Source organism: Lonchura striata, chromosome 4 (assembly GCF_046129695.1).
Source record: "Lonchura striata isolate bLonStr1 chromosome 4, bLonStr1.mat, whole genome shotgun sequence".
In the NCBI taxonomy this organism is placed as follows: Eukaryota; Metazoa; Chordata; class Aves; order Passeriformes; family Estrildidae; genus Lonchura; species Lonchura striata.
The window spans coordinates 48,935,018-48,959,054 of record NC_134606.1 but is presented as its reverse complement, the minus strand read 5'-3'; the positions used below and the strand labels follow the sequence as shown (position 1 = coordinate 48,959,054).

The 24,037-nt window shown below is 37.0% G+C and overlaps 1 protein-coding gene across 1 annotated transcript in view; it reads left to right on the top strand.

Moving 5' to 3' along the window:
* BANK1 (B cell scaffold protein with ankyrin repeats 1) overlaps positions 1 to 24,037 on the top strand; it is a 132,240-nt gene that overhangs the window by 19,258 nt on the left and 88,945 nt on the right. The window contains exons 3-6 of the mRNA XM_077782960.1: positions 4,968 to 5,033; positions 16,528 to 16,676; positions 17,806 to 17,944; positions 20,455 to 20,597. Coding sequence (XP_077639086.1) covers positions 4,968 to 5,033; positions 16,528 to 16,676; positions 17,806 to 17,944; positions 20,455 to 20,597 — 497 coding nt within the window. The remainder of the gene's footprint in view (positions 1 to 4,967; positions 5,034 to 16,527; positions 16,677 to 17,805; positions 17,945 to 20,454; positions 20,598 to 24,037) is intronic.

Sequence of the window (24,037 nt, the reverse complement as noted above, 5' to 3'; positions counted from 1 at the left end):
TTTGCAGGATTTGTTTGTAAAATATTTCACTGTTTGAAAATGTCAGATTCTGAATTGCTTTTGAGTTTTGTAGATCCTATGCCTATTGCCCTATAAAGGTAAACCCCAGAGGAGGAGAATACTCAGAAGTTTCATTTTTCTGTGTTAACATCTAAGATGTCCCAGTGAGACTCTGACTTTTCTTCATCAGCTTTTCCTAATATAAGTAGAATTAGGAAATATATTTTGCTTGCATCTGTCTTTTCCTTGTCCTGTGTCTTTCTGCTACTTGTCCTTGGTCTGCTAACTGTGTACCCTTTTCTTAAACTGACATATTTTCAGTGTATTAATTCAGTATCCTGGGGTACTAAACATAGCTGGGGTTTTTCTGTTTAATTCTGAAAGACTTCAATTCAGGCAAGCATGTGTTTATGTAAAGGCTTTGTAGATAGGTAATTGCATCTGTAGGTAGTTAACTTAGATGCCTAAATGTCCTTAATTTCTCCTGTGTTTGTCCTCAGTATTAATTGTTCAAAAAGAGAACAGATCTTATCTAATACAAATAATTTTCTGTGACACTGTTTCCAAAGTATACAGACATTTTTATTAGACTTTTGGTGGGACTTCTTGGTACAGCTCAGGAGTCATAAGTATACATTAGTCTGCTTGTGGTTTTATTTGGGTTCATTTTCTAAAGCTTCATAAAAGCAACTCTTGTCCCTTCCACTTCCAGCTTTTTCCCCAAGCAGTGCCTTTTGTTCTTTTTGATCCCAAAACATGAAGAGAATTTACTTCTACAAAATTCCATAGTTGAGAACAACACATCAAATCTGTATGTATCCATTCATTATCTGTTATTTTGTTAAAAAGTGAGAGGTACATAAAATAACATAACCCAACTAGAAAATGGTACCCAGAGTCTTTGACAGACCAGGAAAGATTCTCAGAATAAATTTGTAACTTTTACCTGAGACAGCAATGTGCTGTTAATTTCTGATTGTTTACCTAAAAGGTATTCCATGCATCTGCACACAATATTAATGAACAAGAAGAGTAATGTTAGGAAACCTACTTTTGCAACTAATAGTATGGTATAGATGTGGACAAATAAGATATTAGCACAGGATGTTTTTCTCTAATAAGTAAATGTGGGAAAAGGAGGATGGGAGCTAAAATAGGGCTTAAGTCATGCAGATCTTCAGACCACTTAAAATACTGAGGAGCTAATTTTATTGTGCAGACCAAGGAAATGAGAGACATAATTATATTTTTACCGTGACTTTTATGGTATCTGTTTCCTGTTTTATTCCTTGTGCAGTGGCATCAATTTTATTGTGATTTGGTATAACATTGAATACTGAAGTAATGTTTCACATTGTGACTCCACTGCTTTGCTTAATCTCCTGTAAAATCCCCTTTGCATTGGTACTCAAATACAAGTAATAAATGCCAATGGATTTCCTTGGGCTGTGAGCAAGACTTGTGCTGATGAGCTAAACCCCTGATTTGTGTGGGAGCTTTACCATTGGCTTCAGTGGGCAAATGCTTCACCTAAATTTTGACACTGACTTGGAGTCTATGAGAAAATTGAGCTAACTTGCTAAAAAACCTGAAGTTGAAGAAGAAAATGACTAGAACTTTTGGTCTTGTTTGTTTGTGAATACTAAATACTGTCTGTATATGTGTGTGACCTAAGTCTTGGTTGTGAAGATTTCCCCCCTGAACATGCAAGACTGAGTAAGTAGAGAAAACTAAGTGGGTGGTTCTGGTCTCATTCACTGCCAAGAGAGGTTTCAATAATTGAGACCACATGGTTGTGCCTCTGTTTATTCCTTCCCCAATGTATTTAATTCAGATAGTGCATACTACTGTTGGGATTTTAAGGCAGTGATGTCATCTGCTTATTGCAGAGCACCTCAAATGCCAATTAAATTTTTTTATTAAAAAGAAGATAATGTGTGACTGTATCATAAGCACAAGAGCAGAAGGGACATTTTGTTGGTTGGTGTGTGCTGCAGTGTAGCTCTCATTTCCATTTTCCCCTGACAGTGAATCTTTGAACTGCTCTGCAGGGACTGCTAAGATTACCAGAGTATTACATCTTGCTGAGATGCTGTGCTTCTCCATTCCACACAGAAGGGTTGCCAGTGCAGTGATGAGGGTTGGTAAAGACTGCTGACAAAAAACTGGTTTATGTCACTAAGTTCTGTCATCTGACATGAGATCTTGGCTATTTCAAAGCAGAAGAGAAACTCAAGTGAATGTCTGGAGGTGGCAACCCTGGATAAGATGTTGAGACTGTCATCCCTTGTCTCTTAAACTGTTTGATTTCTTTGCTACTTCTTCTATTTTTTCTGCAAAATTCAGAGAAAACACAGCTTACTATGTTTTATTTGTGAGCTTTGTTAGGTTTCTTAGCAGCTCATGTTCTAATCTATGTAACTAGCCATGGTAACCTGTACTCTTGGATTCTGAAGTATGTGTCATGTATGCAATGTTTTTTACCCTTATTTTTGAGAATAACTGGATGATTACGCACAGAAAAGCAAGTACACTGGCATCTTAAAGCTTTATAGCATGATTTTTTTAGAATTTTTTTGCATTTTTTAGAAGCATTTAGGACAAACTCATTACAATTCTAGCTAATAATAAGTCAGATGACTAGAACATAAGCATTGCAGCAGCATGTACTAACTTAACATACTGAAATTTTGCTTGTTTATTTAATCTGTAATTTTTTATTTTAAAAATAAATTAATGGATTTTTAATCTGCTCTTTCAAGGTTTGTAATAGACCTCGACCAAATTTGTGTTGTTTATGGCCCAGTCATCAGTCAGTATTTAATTGGGAATGTGAGTCTGTTTCCCAAGCTGACAAATAATTTAAGATTCCCATCAAGTATTTTTGCAGGTAATGCTGTAAAATGGCTGTATGAATCTGTAGTTTTATATATCTTTCATGTAATGTATTATTGAGTCTGACTGAGTCTTGCGCTGTGGCTACCAGTCACAATTACTAAAAAGTTATCATTGGAAGGCATCTAGAGAAGACCTCTGTAAAGGTACCCCTTGTATATATTTTGCACACAACTGTTGTTGTAGCAAAATTGATATTTGTAATTTCACCATAATGTTACTTCTGTTAGATTGGCGCCATCTTCTTGGAAATGGGATGAAACAAGGGGTTTTTTGAAGTCCAGACTAAAGAAATTGTCACTTATCCCTGAAAAAAATGAAGTATAACACCTATTTAAGGTCATAGTAGAAAAACAGAATTAGATTTTGCTTTTGGTAGGGTCTCTGTGTACTTAAAAGTCTGTGAGTCCAGCACTTGGTCCTGAAAATGTTTGTATTAACATTTAACAGAGTCTCTACAGGGCAGAGGTTGAGAGAGTTGGACCTTGCAAAGAGACAGCTGAGAAGGGACCTCATCAATGTCTATCGGTATCTGAAGGGAGCGTGTCAAGGGGATGGAGGCAGGCTCAGTGATGCCAAGCAATAGGACAAGAAGCAACTGATGTTTCACCTAAATGTGAGGAAGAACTTCTTTGCTGCACTGGAACAGATTGCCAGAGAGGTTTTGGAGTCTCCCTCACTGGAGATGTTCAAGAGCTGTCTGGATGCAATCCTCTGGATGTGTTTCAGGATGACTCGCCTTGAGTAGGGAGGTTTGGACCAGATGAGTTGCAATGGTGTGTTCCAAGCAGACCCATTCAGTGATTCTGTGTTGGGTGCTGTTTAACATCTTTTGTCATAGCATTGAGGGCACCCTTAGCAAACTTGCTACTGGCGCCAAGCTGTGTGGTTCAGTCAATGCACTGGAGGGAAAGGGATGCCATTTGGAGGGACCTTGACAGGCTCAAGAAGTGAGCCCACACAAACCTTGTGAAGGCCAAGTGCAAGGTCCTCCACACCTTGAGGCAATCCCAGTCACAAATACAATCTGGGTGGAGAGTGGATGGAATGCAGCCCTGAGGACTTAAAGGTGTTGGTTGATGAGAAGATCAACATGTGCACTTACAGCCCAGAAAGCCAGCTGCATCCTGGGCAGCAGGGCAAGGGAAGGGATTCTGCCCCTTGGCTCTGGTGAGACCCCACCTGCAGGGCTGCATCCAGCCCTGGAAGCTCCCAACATATGAACGATATGGACCTGCTTGAGCAAGTCCAGAGGAGGCCATGAAGATTCTCAGAGTAGTGGAGCACCTCTCCTTCAGACAGGCTGAAAGAGCTGGCATTGTTGGGCCCAGAGCATAGAAGATTCTGGGGATAGGGTAAGGGGGAATGGCTTTAAACTGGATGAGGGTAGGCTTAAGTTTGATGTAAGGAAGAAGCTCATAATGAGGGTAATGAGGCACTGGAATGGATTGCTCAGAGAACTTGTGGATGCCCCATCCCTGGAGGTGTTCAAGGCCAGGTTGGATGAGGTTTGAGCAATCTGGTCTATTGGAAGGTGTCTCTGCCCATGGCTAAGGGGTTGGAGTTAAATGTTCTTCAGGGTCCTTTCCAACCCAAACCACTGTATGATTCTGTGATACTGTCTGTAACCAGATCTGTATTATCGAACAGAGCACTCACTGAATAGTTGTCTTATCTTCAAAACTGAGATGTCTGTATCCATTTCAGTTTCTCGCTTTACTGCACATTATTCTCTTTCCTTATGCCCAACTCCTTCCATTGTCTGCCATATTGACTTCCAGGGAAACGCCTTCCTCAAGTACACATTTCTCACCAGCTCTGGTAAATTGAAAAAAAAAAAATCAGTCAAAGGGACATTTACTGGAAAAGAGTAAATGCAGTTGCATCTAAAGATCTCTGTAGGCTTGTTCCTCTGTACCAGCCCTTGGATTTGTTCTATGACATTTTTTTTTCTGCAGAATAATAGCTTTATCTTGTATTTAAAATACATCTAGATTTTTATCTAAAAAAAAAAAAAAAAAAAAGGTGGAAATCTGTGTGATAATATTATCTTCTTTCTTATTTTTTCCTAGATAAACCGTGTGATGAAAGTCCTGGAGACTCTGTGTCTTGCATCTATGAAGTAGTTCTTGCAGATGGTGAGTTGAATTCCTCTTGCATTTCAGAGAAGAAAGCCAGTACTTTTCAGAAAATTAAATTAATTCTCTTATGTCTTGTTAGATATGAAAGGCAATAAACCATCCCTACCATAGTATACAGTTGTGTAGAGGAACATGCCTTGTTTTCAGACATCCACCCCCACATCAATACCCACACTCTTGTGAGGTGTGGAAAGAGGAGGAGATACAACAGGGTTGGGTTTTTTAATGTGATTTCAGTGTAGAGGAAAACAAAGACATGGAGAGCTTTCCTTTTCTTTTCCCAGCATGAGGAGTTTTGCTTGTAAAAAGGAGCTGATTTAAAATTTCTTTTACGTCGGTCCTACTCATATCACATTTGCAGTATCATTCACTGATAGCCAGTGCCTGGAAGAAGATCTGCATCACAGCTTCAACCCCTGTTGACATTTGCTGTTTTGGTTTACTTGTAGATGTGAAAGTTTATAAAGAATTTTAGTATGAATTACAGATTGGCAAAAACTTAACTTGATTTTAGTAAAGAGCTACATAGCATGTTTCCTGTCCTCAGTTCCTACTTAGAGAACTTTATTTCTCAGTTGACACTGATGCAAAGTAATTGGCTTAATAGCACCAGCATGCTTACCAATGGAAAGGGACAAGTAACTTATTCCAGAATTCCTGGCATAGCAGTTCTGTGCTGCTGGACTCTGAGGTTAGTGGCTCTCTTTCCTACTTGACCCCTTTCTGTATTCTGATAAGGGTCTCTTTGTGAGTCTCTTGGCACCCTGGGTGCAATGGTGTGATCTCAAGCAGAAAGCTGCTGTAAAGCTGCACTGGTTTATCCCTAGAGACCTATGGTCAAGATTTCTCTGGATATCTCTTTTGGTCCTGTGTTGGATGTGTCATGGGTCAGTGCACTGAAGCAGTGTGTTGGTATAAAGAAGGCTTTCTGGCTCATCATCCAGGTGCCAAATAAGTTGACCCCACCATTTCTCTCATTCATCACTGTTATGTCCAAAAAATGAGACAGTAAAATAGGGAATAGTTAGAGAAAAGAGTCCCAAGGAAACATAGGACTGAGGAGATGGTCTTCCAAGATACTTCTGTTTTCTTACAGCTGCTTGAAGAGCAGCTTTAAGCCAAGTTTATTGTCAACTGAATGGTTGATATTGAAATAAAGTGATTTGGTGATTTTCCAGCAAATAAAGTCTTGCTTTAAAAGCAAAAGTTTAACTTGAAATCTTTGCAGAAGTTTCCTGAACAGCCGTTCTCAGTCAGCTTTTGGCAGACATTCTGAAAGCACTGACTGTCTGCAGCCTTTGCTAGTTAATGATGTCTAGTTATTGCTAAGAGGACCAAAGGGATCATCCATTGTGATGAGTGAAAGAGCCAGTTAGAAATGAGGGGTTCCCAGTGATGGTATCCTGTATGTGAGGTTATAGTTGACTCCCAAACAAGTGTAAGAAAATGTGCAGCAGCATTCCTTCTGTAGTGATGCAACAGGGAACAGTTACCTAATAAGACCACAGAGCTTTGGAGGGAAAAGTAGCCCAAGAAGTGGAACGATTGGATTTTCCAAGATTCAGGCAAAAGATAAGATGACAGCTGCAAATTAGCCACTATTTGTGCCTTCCAGAATGTAGGAGAATCTTCAGGTAAACAGATGGGGTTTGACTTAAGAAGAATCCTGAAAAAGTATTTCCAGGGACTACTGTCTCTTCTCTATGCTTCTTCCTAATAAGAAGCAAGTGTGTGAAACATACAGAAGTGTCAGGAGAAATTATAAGCCAAGAAAGGGTTTTTGCCAGAACCCTATAAAATCTCAAAAGAATGATGCTTTAGGTAAGGTCTGAAGTGGATAGTGGTTTGCTGAAAGCTGAAGTTTTTGTATATACAAGCATGATACAAAAGAAAGGATAATCTGAAAGAAGGTAGAATTTTATCTTGAATTGGAATTAAACAGAACAGAAGTATAAATGAGAAATCTAAAGCAACAAGGGTGCAAAGAACAGTGAGTAGATGACAGAATATATTAAAAACAAGATCACTTAAAAATACTACTATATTCATTAAAACAAAGATAGATAGGGAATGAGCAGGCGCTAACAATCAATAAGAAGTGATTGACTAAAGTGAATTGTGCAAGGCCTTGAGGAAAAAGGTCAGACAGTACATTGGAAAATGGAAAAACAATATGATCACTGAAATCCTTTGGGGAAATATGAGCTACAAGCAGATGTGAAAACAATTGATTTGCTGCTGAGGGAAAAGATCCAGTTGTGGAATGCTAATGACCATAATATGAATATATGAGGACTCAGTCCTCGTATAGCAGTCTTCAGTGATAACAGAATAAATCAGCTCTTCAGCCACTCACAAATGTTTTTATGTGTTTTCTTTAAATTTGGTTTCTGTGTAAGAAAAGAGGACTTGTTATAATTACCACAGAGCTGTATTTTGAGAATACCCTTTGTGGTTCCTCGGGAAGTTTTCTGTTCCCCAAAAAAATCATTATTTATAATTTATACTAGAGTTGAAAAATGAAGCAATTGTACTAGGATCTGGGTATACAGCCTTGTCACCACAATATAAAATATGAATGCATTATTGTGGAACTGCAAAATAGAGCTAAACTCAGATTAGGTACCCATTAGGTGATACTCAGTTTGTGAAAAGGCTCCTCCCCTTCTGTGAAACAGCTTTGTCTTTTTTAACATTTGCCACTAAAGCTTTTATCCTAGCACTAATTAACTGAAGCAATTAGGGGTGGGCAAGTGGAGCACAAAAGGTAATTTTAAAGGGTGATAGCTCTCTGCCAGGTTAAACAGCAGACATGTTTTGGTCCTGCTTAGAGGACCAAAGAGATCTCATCAAGGTAAGAGGTATGTGCATACATGTATATCTGTATCCTTTACCAAACTAAACTGAAGAAAGGCCAGCATTTTTTATCAAAACAAATGGCCTCTCCTCTGAAGATAAATAGCTCTAGGAGTTCATTTGCTATGCTGTTCTTTCCCTAAAATGCTATCTAAGGTCCTATTTTAATAAAATGTGTCTATTCTGTTGGATTAAAGGACATTGTCTAAAAAGATGAAGACCTCAGATTACCTTATGATTAATAACAAAAGGAAAATAATCAGGAGTTAGAAAACAAGCATGGTTTTCAGATGTGTCTAAAAATATCACTCTTTATTGTGTTCCCAGGAAAGCAGTGTACCTTTTAGCCCACTTAAGGGGTCAATAGATTTTAGCTATTTCAAACTAAAGGTGGGAGTAAATTGCAAAGCAGCCTGTCCCCAGTGAGTCAGTCCTGCTGACAACTTTTTTTTTCCCTTTTTTAATACCAAACATGTCTGGCATGAGTCTTTCTGCTGACAGCAGCTGTGGCAGCATGGCACAGGAGATGTGGTCTCTTAGACAGACAAATCCCATGTAATTTAGAGCTGTACAGATCAAGAACAGCATCATAAATTTAATCCAGACATTGATAAGACCTCTGTGCAGGTATTGAAGCTCTGCTGTCATCCTGAGACTAAGGCATCCTCTTTGGTAAATGACCTGCTTCAGTCCAAGCTAGCTTCTGTTACCGGATTGATTTAAGGGATGCTGTAACATGGAGTATATTGTCTGGTGTCAGTACACATTTTGATATTATTAATGACATGTCTGAGCAGAGTGAAGGCTAAGAATGCTTGCTGCCAATGCCTCCCCCCAGTTGTGAAAGGACTTCAATTATGTTAAACTTCATGACCTTCCATCCATGTCCTTTTTTGATGACTTTTAAAGAGTAGTCTGTATAAATAGAATAGCTTCAAACATGGTGAGAGGGGAGAGTTTGGCTACTTAGTCATTGAGGAATTTCCTCATTCCTTGAGGGTGATACCTGTAAAAACTTAAACCCCTTTTCAGCTTGAATGTTGTGCCTCCCTGAAGTATGTTTTGATTCTCAGACACCTCTCTCTGTGTCCTTTTATATGTGTGTATTTCTAAATGTAGCAGTGTGCCACTTCTGTGTCCAAGCAGAGAGTGCAGTTTGAGCCAGGCCAGTTATGAGAGGCTTGGAATTTTGAAATAAAGGACACACTTGGCAGCTGCAGCTGGCCCCTTTGCAATAATAAGGAATTTTCTGGAGGATTTTATCAGACTAACAAATTTGGGAGGTTTTACAACCCTGGATGCTTCTGCTATCAGTCCTTTTGTCTTCAGTGATCCTTTGAGTCGGGAGCAGGAAGATAGCTTGTCTCAGTTGTAGCACCACATCTCATTTTGGGCAATGTTTAGTGCTGTATAATCCTTCACTGAAGCAGAGGTGTGAGATGTGTGCTGATAGCACAGAAGAATGGAACAATAACACCCAAGTGTTCTTACTGTGGTAGAACTCCAGTAATTCTGAAGTGGATGGAAGGACTTTAATAAAACATTAGGCTTCAATAACTGAGAACTTCTGGTACACACAGAGGGGCAAACTTCAGTTTGCTTCTCCCTGGAGAAGTATGCAGACTCCAGAGACTGGAAATAGCAGGCTTGGGCTCCATCAACAGCTCTGCTCAGCACCCAGATGACCTCAGGCAGGTAGTTGTTATTTCCAAACTAATCAGTATGCCTAATAGAAACTTTCTGAGACAGTCTTGCTATGTGTCAAACTCATCAGAGTAGTCATGTTCCTAGTGCTGCTGGTGAAGCTGAAAGTCATGGATTTCATTGCAGAAAAAAAATAAAAAATAGAATGAGTTGATATGCAGTAAAAGAGAAAATCAGTCCCAAAAAGCATCTAAATATATCCATCCTAGCTGGATGACAAAATCAAACATGTCTTCCAAATCATAGACCAGCTAGAACAAGTTCATTGTTATAACCTTAGATTGCCTCTGAATACAGAGTTACAATCACATGAAAGTATATATGAAAAGAAATGCCTACATTTTCCTGCAAGTTATTTCTTAAAGATTATTGATAAACTCATGGTAAATAGCCTTTTGAAGGCAGAATCTTTTGTTTTTACTGTCAGATCCAAAAAGGCTGCACATAATAAGACTTTCATATTCTCTTTAGATGCATTAATGATGACTCCATTGGGCTACAGTTATATCAGAGTGATGAATTGCTGTGTACAAAAACATACCTGATAATAAAAGAACAGGTGAACATGTACTTCCACAGCAAATCAATCTTTGCCTACATATGTATAGTAACTCAGAAAATAATAGATGTGGGGGGTGCAGGGATTGCTGTTATGGGAGAAATAGATTTTAATGAACATTACAGCACCATTGGTTGCTAAGAATACATAAACACCAACTTTCTATATAATATTCAGAAAAGGAAAAACTGTTCTTGATAGCTTTTAAAGCAGTTGTCAGTTTGATACTTACTTGAAAGAGAAGTTGTGCACCATAAATAAAGTAATAGAAATATTTTGGAGATGTGGGCAAAATAGGCCAACTTACAGAAAGCTACTGTTTTTGACAGAAGAACTCAACCATGCAGGAGAAACGGGCTGAGAATGCTTTTGAGAAAAATTAAAATAACTGTCAGTGTATTTGCAAAAGATAGTTCTCTCAACATGGAGAGAAGCATTATTTAAAGCTTATTAACTAAAAAATGTTTATCTTGGTTTGGAATTTATTCATCACAGAAAACAAAATAAATTAAGACTGAAGTAATTTTTTTTTTGTGTTTGAGTATGTATTAATAATTTTCTGTGAGTTTTGGAAACCTTATCATTCCTAAACCTTCTCTCACCATTGTAAAAGAAAACTTCAGCAGAGCAGAAAAGGAGATTTGCTATGAAATAATATCTTAGAGAGTGCTTATGGTAAAAATGAGTAAATCCCTTGTTCATGCAAGGAACACAGTCCCACTGAAAGAAACCTAGTATGGTGGATGTTTTCTGCCTCCCTGTTTCTCACAGCCTTTCTCAGGAAACTTATAGAGCAATTGTATTTATTTGTGCAGTTAGAGGCTCCCTTTGAATCACACTCTTCTGCACTCTCTGCTGAGCTCATACAGCATTTACAGATACCCACACTTTAACAGGATTATCTTTCATAAATATCTATGATAAACTTGTGGTGGACTGCAAAAAGAACATGATGTGTTTATCTCTTTTTTCATTATTTTTTTTTCCCACATTACAGGAAGTTACTTCATTTTTTCTCTATATGTGTCTTCTTTAATCCCTATTTTTGCTGGGCATTCACAGAACCATTTGACTTCAGGCTTCTGAATTGTGTGGAAGTTACTTATTCATGGGAAGCTTTTCAGTTGTACCTCACAGAACCCAGTGGCATCTCCTCTGCCTTTACCTCACGTTATGCTGGAAAGTGCACCTACCATACTACATAGGATGCCTCCTGCAGTTAAAGGATCTGCCGTAATCCTCTTTTTTAAAATCTTTGTCACTGGAACACCCTTATTTTTCTTTCATGTGGCAAGGTGGCCACAGGTGCTAGATTACCTTCCCATTCCTTATCATCTGCCTAACTTGATTTACCCATATTTCTCATTCTCTTGTATGATGTGTAATCTAGGGCTAATTGAGGACCCTTTTCATACCTCAGTTTCAGTTCTTCAGCTGGCATTGCTTTAGCAAAACTTGAGGAAGAACTAAAATTTGTAAAGCTAGCAGGCATTTTGCTTTTGTAAAACCAGCCTAATTTTGACTGAAAGATTCATTTTGTGGTTAGCCTTAGAAAACACATAAATCTTTCATAAGTTTGTTTTCTGCTATTTTTAATGCCCTAAATCTGTCACGTACATTGTTGACTCAAAACATGTAGCAACTACCAAGTAATCAAAGACTGAGAACAGTTCAAATTCTCATGTAGGCTGCAGTAAGGATAACTAAAGAGTATATTTGAAAGGTTATAATTTAGGGGTGAGGGGGAAGTTAATATGGCAGGAGAGTTGCTTAGAAGCTGTGGTGAAGCATTAGTTGCTGAATGCACAGGAGACTTGTGATGCACTATGAAAATTTCTTAGTTTATCTAAAGGACTACAATTTCAAAATCATGCCATTAATTTAGTTCAAAATATTAAATTGAAAGCAATAGTGTGTTCCAAAGGGTCTTACATAAAAGATATCAAGTTCATGTATTGAAGTTACATCAATTAGGAAAGAACACTGAAGTGGAATTGAAAACATCAGCACTATCCTCAAGTTACAGTAAATGTGTGTTATATTTTAGTATTTAAAATGAATGTAAATTGAAGATTAGACCTTTAAATGTGGATATCAGCAGCAGATATTTGTCAAAATAAGCCAACAAAAGTAATCTGATGGAAATTAAGCATTACCCTCTCTAATAGATTATAATTCCCAGTAGTATTGCCCTGATTGCTCAAGGGAAGATTGTGATAGATTTTTTCTTTCATTTTAGCTTCTGGCTCATAGTGTTGTCTATACATCATTGGATATAGTTAATAATTTCTTATACTTTGATCCTACAAGAAAGAGTCTGGTTTTATTCATCAATTATTTTAATTGCTACTGCTACATTTTAAAAACCTCACCAATACGTTGCCATTATATAAAACATTAAAAGAACACATTCACCAAGTAAAAAATACCCTTTAATAGATCCTCTCTCTTACATAGTCCAGCATAATAATGATGTTCCTTTTATGTTTCTTTTAAGATAATCTTCACCCTCAATTGTAAATTCTGAATTTTTCTCAAAGCCTCAGGAATTGGTGGAGCTCCTTAGCTGTTGCCCCCAGGTTAAAAGCAAGAGTGTAATGAGGAAAAATAATTAACATGTCCAAAATCTCTAAATATTCAAACATCTAGCAACACCTTCTGCCTACATAAAACAAATATTGTCTTATTTTGCTTTATTTGTGTTACTACAGTCTCATTTTTGTAGTATTAATACCTTTATTAGCTGCTTTGTTTCAATTAATGCCAACAAGCAGGGGCTTGTTTAATCTCTGGTGTATTGCTTGTTCAGCAGTGACAAATAACAGTTCATATGGTTGTTTCACATTCCACATTTTAGGATAGATCGTGTGGAACTTGTAGGAATTTGAGGAATGGAGATGGTGTCTCCAAACTTTGGTGCCTGTTCTTGTAGTGTTCATGGTTCATTAATTGTCAGGTAGACCTTACATTTAGTGAAAGAGGTCTTTCTTGATGGTTTTTAGCCAATAAATTTATAGCCACTTCCAAGTCAGCAGAGGAATCCTAATCCTCTTAAATATCCAAGTCTTTGATGTAAGAGTGACATTTCTTAATAGTCTCTTATTGGGATAGCTGTGCTATCACAGTAGTGACTAGGTTGAAGTTCTGATATTGCATTTAGATGTCACTAGGCATAATAAAAATTTTAAAGTGCACTAAAGAACAGGGAAGAAAATGTTATCCCAATTTAAACCAGCTTGTTAGCAATAGGATTTATGTTCTCAGAATTATTTGCATTAAAAGGTGAAAGTGGCTACTATCATCTTTGGTAAGTAGAGTGCAGACTGTAGAAATAAAGTTGTCATGAACTTTACATAGATTAGAATGCATCTACATGATCCTTGAAGAACAGTCACTGACAGATGACTGACATCTGAGAATCCAGTGCCTTCCAGAGTTGTTATTCATTCCTTTCATTTTGTCAGTCTGATAGTGGCATGTTTCTTGTCTCTGTGAGACTCCTTTGCTTAAAATGGTGGAAAAAATTAAGAAGCAGCGTGTACCTCATATGAGTTACCTTCTGAAGTGAATTCTGTGTGTGTAAGTGTAAGATTTATGAGTGACTTAAAATGTGAATACATTCCCAAAATAGCACTGTGGACATATATGATCACGGGATTATAGGAAGGTTTGGGTTGGACAGGGCCTTGAAGACCAGTATAAGGGTCTTGTTCCAATCCCCTAGCCATAAACATCGACACCTTTCACCACCAGGTTGCTCAAAGCCCATCCAATCTGTCCTTGAACACTGCCAGGCATGGGGCATCCCCAACTGTTCTGGGCAACCTGTGCTGGTGTGTTACCACCCTCACTGTAAGCTATTTCTTCCGCATATATCTAAACTGAACCCACTCTCTGAGTTTTAAGCCATTCTCCCTTGTTCTATGCCTGCATGCCCTTGTAAAAAGTCCCTCTCCATGTTTCTTGTAGGACCTGTTTAGGGGCTGGAAAGTATCATAACTGTTTTCCTCAGCAAGAGTTCGTTTTTCTGAAGGGCAGTGCTAAATAAAGTCTATTCTTCACAGTGATAATCAGAGAAATTATTGCACTTAAATTCCAAGCTGGATTAGTTAAACTGCATTGAACTGTGTGTGGGTTATCATTCAGAAACAATAGCCTTTGTTCAGTGCAGTGTGTTCAATGTATTTAATTTTTAAAGTAAATTAAAGCAAATGGAATTAATGCTGCTTTAGTAAAGTACATCTTTGTGTAGGTTCAGTGTAATTTTAACAATCTATGCTGAATTCACAGCTTTATTTCAGGATTATTTTGCCTTAAAGGCATGAAAATATAAGTAGGAGTAGGATGGGCAGTTTTTACTAGCTAAGGATGATCATTAAGCCTGCTTAATTTAGATTAGATGTTGAAGGAAACTTCAGGTTCTTTAAGGAATCATGGACATTTGATTGCCTTCCTTCCCTTCTTCCCTTAACAATTAAAGCATATCCCTGGATAAAAAAGATTCTACAATAGGATGCCATGGTATAGCTGCATTTAGCAGATACATTTATTATAGTGGTGATTTTTTAAAATCTATGCCTGAAGCAATGCAAGATTGGTAAGGAAAGGAAACATTCTGTATCAGATGAACTGGTGCATATGAGGAAAGTAAAGGCAAGCAAGAAGTGGGAAAACTGATTGTAGCTTGCCAGTACTGACACTGTCTGGAAAGGTTTATGTGCCACTTAGGAGCACTATATGGTTTGTGTACCTCAGTCGCTTGGGCACCTTTTCAGAGAAATACAAAATGGCTGTGGTACTTCTTTGAGCAAAGCCAAATTGCTGCGGTTCTGTATTCTGCCCATCACTAATTTATTTTAATATTCTATATCCATTTAAGGGGAAAATATGTACCTCAAAAGTTTTTTGTATCCTTTAATGTAATTGACTGTGAGTCTTTCATAATTTGCAGTAATACAAGACAGTGTGGATGTCTCTCAGGATATTGTCTCACTAGCCAGTCTAGATTTTTAGACTCTGGACTGCATGAAATGATATCAATAACCTAACGAGGTGACTGCAGTATACTGACTAATCCTCTGTGATGAAGAGCTGCTGCAGTCCTTTGAGATGGGTGGCGGGAGTGTTTCACACAGGGTAATAGAGTGTCTGGAAAGGAGGAGTAATGACACAGCTGAGACATAGCAGGTAAAGGATACCTTTGCTAAAACCCAGGCTTAGTCAGAGCTCTGCAGATGCAGTTAGTTGGCAGTTCTTTTTCATGATTAAAATTCTGCAATGTGGTGAAGGATCCACTATATTCACTAAAGGCTCTGGGGCCTTATCTGGTGCAGCAAAACAGAAAAGAGACTGATTTCAAGCTACCTTTATAACTGGCATAGCATTTCCAAACACAGATTATCCTATTTTAAAAATGTATGGCTTTCACCCTTCCTTTTGTTCATTAAGGCAGGCAAAGACCATGGAATCTGTGTCAAAGAAATCTGTGTCTCCTGTATTAGTACCATGTTGTAGGTGTCACTGCCCTTATGTAAAGCCTTCCTGTAGACAGGTGGGTTGATGTTGTAACATATAGCTTACAGTAAAAAATGTGGTGAATCCTGGATTTTGGGAAGAAATTATGATGTCTGGCTCCAGATCAGAAGGCTGAAGAATAGCTTTATAAAACTATACTATATTACTTTAATATACTATTTAAAGAGATACTATACTACTCTACATACTTACTTCTTATTTACCTTACAAAACTTGTGACTCTTTCTACTCAAGAGTCCGATGCAGCTGGTTTCAATTGGTCCATGAATCCAAACAGTCTTCACCAGAATCCAATCAAGTAATCACTTCAGGTGATACCACATGAGGAAAACAAAGGTGCAGAGATAAAGACTATTTTCTCTTCTCTCTGTGCTTCTCCTGGGAGACAGAATTATGTCTTTCTGTCCAGAGAATGTGAATGTCACATCTAGCATGTGCTTATTTACATATAAAGAAAGGAAAAGTGGTAAAAATCCTGTTTTATCCTAGTGTGTGAGAATTCTGAGATGACAGAACTGGCTGATCTCCCTGACTTTGCTGTTCACAACAATTTCAATCTAAAGGCTATGTCCCTTTTTGTTTTAAGAAGACAAAACATATGTACAGAGCCTGTTCATGTAAATCAAGGCTGCAGGATCAAAACTTCGGAGGCAAGCTCTATATCAAAGGAGGACATCTCATCACATTTACATTGAGGGAATTTTGGCAGGCTTTCATGTGTTGTCCTTAATGTGACTCCAAATCCCATATGAGTAATACATTGGAAACCACATCATTGCCATGTTTGGTTGGTTTAGGATTATTGACAATGTTCTCATTTCACATTATTTATTTCAGGTTACCAGACTATCTCTGATATTAACTTGTCAGATGTCAGTGGAACATCAGAAGAAACAGACCTCACTTCTAAAACAGATGTACTTTCTGAAAGATTAGAAACTAATGAGCAGTCAGCATTGGTGCTTCCAAGAAGAATATCATGTGAGGTAAGATTTCTGGATGCTACAGTCTTTGGGATAACAGTCATTGTCCTCCTTCTCCTGCTGCAATCTCATTCATACTACATCTGCTATTTGTTTCCAAAATTATGAAGGGACCAAAATGAGAGTGCACTGAGACTGCAGTGGGATTTATTTTGCCTTTGTGTTGTATCCACACTGCAGTCAAAAGATTTGGAACTAAAGTAGTTTGGAGACAGCTCTATTAGAGTTATTTAGCAGCTTGAGTTGAAGTGTTACTGTCATGTGAGCCTTATATTTCAGAGGGAGCAAATAATCAGGCACTTCTTGAGAGATGTGAGATTTGTCTTGGCAAGAATCCAGGATGGGTGTATGTATACATGTATATGTGCCCATACCATAAATGACACAGGGCTTGTGTCAGTACAGACCTAGTTTGAGTTTAAATTAAATCAGAATATGTACATGTCTGCATACATATGCAGTGGACATACATATTCATATATGCTTTTAATCAGTGGCTGTGAGAAGCAGAGGAAATAAAAAATCCAGCACTTGCATTTCTTTATTTAAGTGGCCATGGTCAAGCATGGAGGTTGCAGTGTACACAGAATGTCACAGAATTTGTCTGCTGTCTGTCTTTTAAAGATTATTTACACACATTATTTCATTGTTGAGATCAGTACAGTTCTCAGGGAGTGACTTTGCCTCTGGGTCAGGAGATAGTAGAGGGCTATTGTCTCACATCACCTGCTGCTTCTGTCTACTGTCACCTTACTGGAAGAGGTTAAGTGGGTCTAAAGTATTTTAGGTTATTCTTACTAGGTTGGATGTCATTCTTCTAGACTATAGAGGGGCCTTAGAAAATGCAACAATTTGCCTACATATGTATTTAAAATACTGTTTTAAAATATTCTTATGTAAGCTGAATTTGAAAACCTATGTTACTTGTGTCTTTCATGCAAGAAAGGAAACACTAAAGGAAAGCTCATTTAATACTAAAGGAAGCAGTGAGATACCATCATATTTTGGTAGTATGATTTTTTTGCATGAAGCTGTTGGTAACAGAAAGTTCTTTCAATGCACTTCCAATATAATGTTACACTTTCAATATAATTTTCTGAAGGGCTAATGGGAACATATTTTAATTTTGTAGAACCCTGGTGAAATATTCATTCTGTTGAAAGAGGAAATAGATGAAGAAACTCTAGAAATTGAATTCATAACAGATAATCAACAAATTAGAATGCAGACAGCCTCTTGGAACAAGAAGGTCAAATATGTGGAAGCCCCAGGTAAGAAAAATATTCTTTACCTTTAAGAAAAGCTAAAAAGTTTCAACTCCCTTCACTTTTTCTGATAAGTAGTTCCCCTTTCTGCTATTTTGTGGGTGTTTCCTGTAAATGAGTTTTGCACACGTGACTTTTAATAATGCAGAGAAGCCTTTGATTTATGGGAGCCTAGGTTCTATTAGATTGTTTTTTTGTGGTAAAATGGCAGGTGGCAGTCTTAAAATGTCATTGATTAGTTACAGATTAACATTCTCCAAAATTACTGCCATAAAATACAAACCTAATATTCTTTTCTTATTACTCTGTTACTAAATGTCTCAGTTTATATTTAATGCAGCAAATCTGGTTGTTCTCTCCATAATTCTTACTGATGCAGGAAATAGTCTCTTTTTTCTGTTCCCATTCATGTCATTTCTCTGTATCACTCATCTCTGCTAGTTCCTAATTTTTTTTTCTATTGCTTCATCCATAACTAGTTGATAACAGTTTCAACTATTTAATAGTTTCTCTTAGAAGATCTGTGCAGATTTAAGGGGCATACCTATCCCCATTCTTGATGCAAGTTAATAATTAAAACATTTCTTACTTATGCATTCAAAGTATAGTTTGCTTTTGGGCTATGTGCTGTGAATTGCCAGAGGAAGCACATAATATTACATAATATTTTACTATAAAATGATTGCAATATAATTTTAGATAGGATTAAATACTATAAAAATGGGCTACAATTTTCTACTATGGCTTCTTGGAGCTATGCTTTGGTAATTCTGTGACCTGATGATTTCTGTGAGTCAGCACTGGTGAGACTGCACCAGTTGAGAGCTTTGTCCAGTTCTGGGCCCCAAGCTTTGAGAAAAATACTGAAGTGCTGAATTGTGTCCAGAGAAGGATAATTGAGCTGGGGAAGGGTCTAGAGAGCACCTCACATGAGGAGTGGCTGAAGGAGCTGTTGTTGTTCTGCCTGGAGAAAAGGCTGATGACTCTCTACAACCTACCTGAATGAAATCTGTGCCAGGTGGGATTTGATCTCTTCTCCCAGGCAATCTGTGGCAGGGCAAGAGGACAAGGCCTCAAGCTACACCAGAAGAGGTTCAGGTTCTATGTCAGGAGGAGTTTCTTCACAAAAATGTTTGTTAAACCTTGAAACAGGAATCGCATCCCTGGAGGTGTTTGAGAAATGACTGCATGTGGCACAGTCTTGTTGACAGGTTGGTCAGCAGTCAGAAGTTGAACTCAATGATCTTGGTGGTCTTTTCCAGCCTAATGAATTCTGTGATTTTCATCCTGAACCCTGTCCTGAGATGATGGCCATGTATGGGCTGACGGTTCTTTATCATTCTGGTGGTGCAGAGAGTTTGTTTTTAGAAACCTGACTGGAAACTACTTAACAAATGGGAAATTTCCATCTGTAACTGGATTTCAGAGAACAAAAGCTGCACTCTTCATGCACAGATCTTAAGAGTCTTCAAATTTTTTTTTGTGTGAGAACACTGTTGGTCACAAAGAGGTTTCTGTAGTAGGTGAAGGAATAAAGTGTGAAAAGTAAATGAAATATTAAAAAATTGTCAAAGAGCTGTAGCCAAGTTTAATTATATTTTATTTATAATTTGTGTTTGGTATTTATTCTCTTTTAAAATCTGAAAAAGTGTTAATTTGGAAATATCCTGTTTTAGGTCCATCTGATATGATGTTATAGGACAAATGCTGTGGTTTTGTTGTTTTTTTGTTGTTTTTTTTTAAGCCCACATTTGGGCAGTTTCCATTTAAGTGATTTAATGTGATGTACTATTAGTACATCTAGTTTCCCTCTCCCTATTCCTCTTCTCCATTTTCAGAATTGCCCCTTTTTTCACTGTTTTGTGGGCAGAGTTTTTATTTTAAGAAGACTGTGCTAGAGTGGTCCAGCAGTATGCCAGGCACAACAAACACTAATGGGTTGGGAAATGTGCTCATAAAGCAGGCTTGTGCTGCACACACAGAGCAAATCATGCTTAAGTAACAGACTACAAGTGCCTCTCTCTTGGCTTTTGCAAGGTAAACAACTGGAATGGATTAATTATTCTGCAATTCCTGCATCCTAGCTCAAATACAGTTTTTACTGCAATTAAGAAAAATGTTTCATAAGATGAATAGTGATTGCTCCATTTGTTAAATGCACTTTTCATTAACATGTAGGCATAAGGGAGCTGATTATAGGTCATCAGTCTATCAAAGGGCAGTTGGAAATTTTAAGCATTCTGTTTTCATCTCCTTTCTAATGTGAAGCAATACAATAGCTTTGCTTTATACAGATTCAAATATATGTATTTTCTTTTGTCAGTTTTCTGATGTTAGACACAAAGACCTGAATAAAAAGAAACTGACTACACTGAATCATCTGTGAAACATAAATCCAGTCAGTTCATCAACTCTATGTTTTTCTGTGATGTTCCCTGTTTTTTACTCATTCCATGAGATCTCTGGTCTGGGACTGTAAAATTTTTCAGCTGGTGTTCTGATTTGTGTTTTATAAGATTTTCCTGCTGGCCCTGTATATGTAAATGTCTACTGTGGGGGAGTCATTAAGACGACAGCACAGATTGAATACTATACTGCACTAGAGGAAATTGAACCCATTTTAAAGAAAGTGGCTGATCCAATAGCTTTCACTTGTCAGGTAAGTTGACTTCTCAAATTTTAATTAAAGAAAAATAGACTGTAAGTGCCTAAAAGAACTAAGAGATAGTATGCAGTCTTTTGATTGCACAGGAATTTGTAATGGCTCAGTAGTAGGCTCAGGATTAAGAAGCCTGCCTCTCAGATGTCTAGTTGTAAGCAAGCCACGCAAGAAAAAACAAATTTTTCCATGTTCTTTTTTTGCTTAGAGAGTGAGGTGAACGTCCTTTGTGCTGTATATGCCCAACGAGCAACGTACTGCACTCTAAAGGTTGAAAATAAGAATAAATATTAGTGAAGTCCCTCTCCATTTAAAGTGTTACTTTTTGTGTGTGTTCTGAAACCAATAGAAGCAAGTGATCTGAAAGCACATTGTATTTGGAGGGTTATTATTCATTCACCATCAAAGCAAATTTTTCTGGCATAGCTTGTATGGTTGCTGTTCATATAGAGTCTATTTACAGCTGCTGAATTCTCATTCATGTGATTTGCTCGTTGCCATGCAGATTCTTTGCATATATTTAGAAAAAAATCATATTTTGAGCTGTGTTTCAGATCAGCACAGCAGACTGCAGTGCTCTGCAGCATGTTCTTTCCCAGTGGCACATAAGAAATAACAAGAAAAAAAGCACATATTAGGAAGGGATGGACTCTCAAGTGTTATTTGTTGAATGGTGGGTAGCCCAAGCAGACCTTGCACGATGTCTATATTGTAATTGCAAAGCCAGAACAAAAATAATAGATGGTGTTTCCAGTGCAGACAATCTCATTTTCCTGTGACAAATATACCTTATCCACCACCTAAGGCATTACACTCATAACAAAAGGATTAATAAAATATGATGTATTGCATTATTAGTGTTGTATTAAGGATGAGGCTAGATTCCTTCCAAGTGCAAGTTACTTCTGTTCTAGGAAAACAGGCTGTTGCACAAGAAAAATAATGCAACTCAAAGAACAAATGTGTCCTTAAATTCCTTATGGTATCCATAATTTTTTAGCCTGTATTTTGAAGTATATCTAAGTAAGTCTCTAAAAGGTTTCATTTAAACCTTTATGCATAAGAAGTATGCAATAATGATTTAAAAATTTATCATTAACATTGTAGCCTAGATACCTGCAACACACAAGGTATTTCCACAGTTATTTGTGTTAATCAGGAGTTTGACCCTTCGTTTAACCAGCATGACTGATATTTATTAATGCACATGCAATTCAAATCGTATTCAAATGCAAAAATAATTCTGTGCAGAGCAGTAGTGCACAGCAGGAAATACAGCTGAAGTGTTATGACAATGAAGTATGTTTAACATTTCCCCACCTTTACTCCTCTGAATTATAAGCAAGGGTTTAAATGAGGTGACAGTGCTATACGCTATTATTTTTATTGTTTTGGTAACTGAAAAATTAATGTTAAAATGCTTAATTGGGTAAGCTCTACAGTCCACACAATGGCATGGCTGCTCTGTGGCAAAATATACTAATGGTAATTCCTCTGTCAGTATACATATGTGTCTCATTTAATGGTACCTGCTGGGCCTCAGAGTAACTACCTAGGTAGCTAAAATTTTTCTGCAAACTTTTAAAACATATTCCTGATTTAATGTCAACAAGCTACATCATAAAGATGCAATTTACAGAACATTATTTAATTTAATCTTTAAAATATGTTCACAAAAGGAAAAACAAAACAGACTTGGTACTAATTAGAATTCCCATCAAGTAGCAGCAGTAGTAGTAACTTCTGTTTAACCAGGATAATTAAAACCTTTGAGACTCTCAACTTGTTTGCAAAAGTATCCTGGGGCAACAGTCATTTATCTATGCAAAGTAACAATCAAACACAATGGAAAACAAAACTGATATAAAATAGAAAAGCTTACAACAATTATTGATCAAAGCAATGTGACTCTGATTCAAGAGATTTTCACAAATAGTTGTAATCTGAGAAGTATCTCCTTATTAGAATTCTGTGGTGAAAGGAAACGGCTGCATTAGTTCATACCAAAGACACAGTGCTTTGGTAAAATGCTTATATTATATTCTGTATTGCCTTGCCAACCTTTCCAGCTCCTTTGCAATGCTCCACTTTGTCCCCCAAAAAAGACAAAGAGACAAAACCCAACAAATAGGATTACAGCTATCCATTCCTTTTAGTGATGGTCAGATGAATTAGTGGATCTTAGTGGGAGACTATCAAAATGTGGTACCATACATTTATGGATGTGCTTTTTGAGAGCAATTAAAGATTGGAATAAGCTAAGGTTTAGATTAAACATAATCTAAGATTTTTACAAGTCACAGTTTTGGATAAAATTCTTTGCTACAACTGATTGTAATTTTCTGTTCCAAATTTTTCCTGAATTTATAAAGCATTTACCAACATCAGCAAGATATTTTAAACAACCAGATAAATACTTAAAATATAATTGAATAAATAAATAAAATTAAATTAGTTTCTTTGCATCAGTTTTGAAAGAAAAACTGAAATGTTAAAGTAGGATTATAACTGAATCATAATGATGAATGGATTTGCTATGACAATATAGGAAGGTGAAAGTTGTCATTATTTTTGGTTCACTCACAATTCTGCATTCAATAAACTCTCTTAGGGAGTTTATGTTCTTAAAGTAACCTATTGTACAGTGTAATTTTAATGTTTTTATAATTCATAATTAAACTTTTTTATATTTCATGTTTTACTTTGCATCAACTAATCATTTCAGCATTCTGCTGGATTCATCTGCTGGATTGATTTTTTCTCTGAGTTTCTACCAAATGGAAATATTGATTCAATTATTTAGTGTTGGGGTTTTCTGGCATAGATTTATTTGGTTTCAAAATTTTAAAAAAATTGAAGCTAAGGTCATATCCTTATTACTGAAGTTAATAAGTTCACGTTAGCTTGAGCGACTTAGAATATCTAGAGAGATTGAGGAAGTCTTTATGACAAGCATTGGTTGGATAATATTCCTGTGATTGTGAGATACTTGGTATCTTACATGATGGTTTTATCATAGTCATTAAACAGGATTCCAGTTACAGTTGATATTGGAAAAGAAGAATGAAAATAAACCGCAGCCTTCTCTATGAAAACATGTAAAATAGCTATATTTATGTGGTGATATTTTGTATGCATCTCTACCTGATCCCCAGAGATACTACATTTGAAGCTGTATTTAATATTTCAATCTTCTCAGCTTCATCAACAGCTGTTATTTTAAAATGCTTCTTTCTTTTCCTCTAGGTATGAAAGCTGTCCATATTCTATCACTGGCTAAAATTGTCAGAAATGCCTGACTGATTTGAAACCTAGCTCATTCTCTTTGGCAGAAGCAATCCAGATACGGAAGTGCATATAAAGTAGGGTCTGATATGTAAGAACTAATGAAGAAGTTCATCTTTATGTAAATGTAACCTTGTTAGTACTGCCAAAGCCAG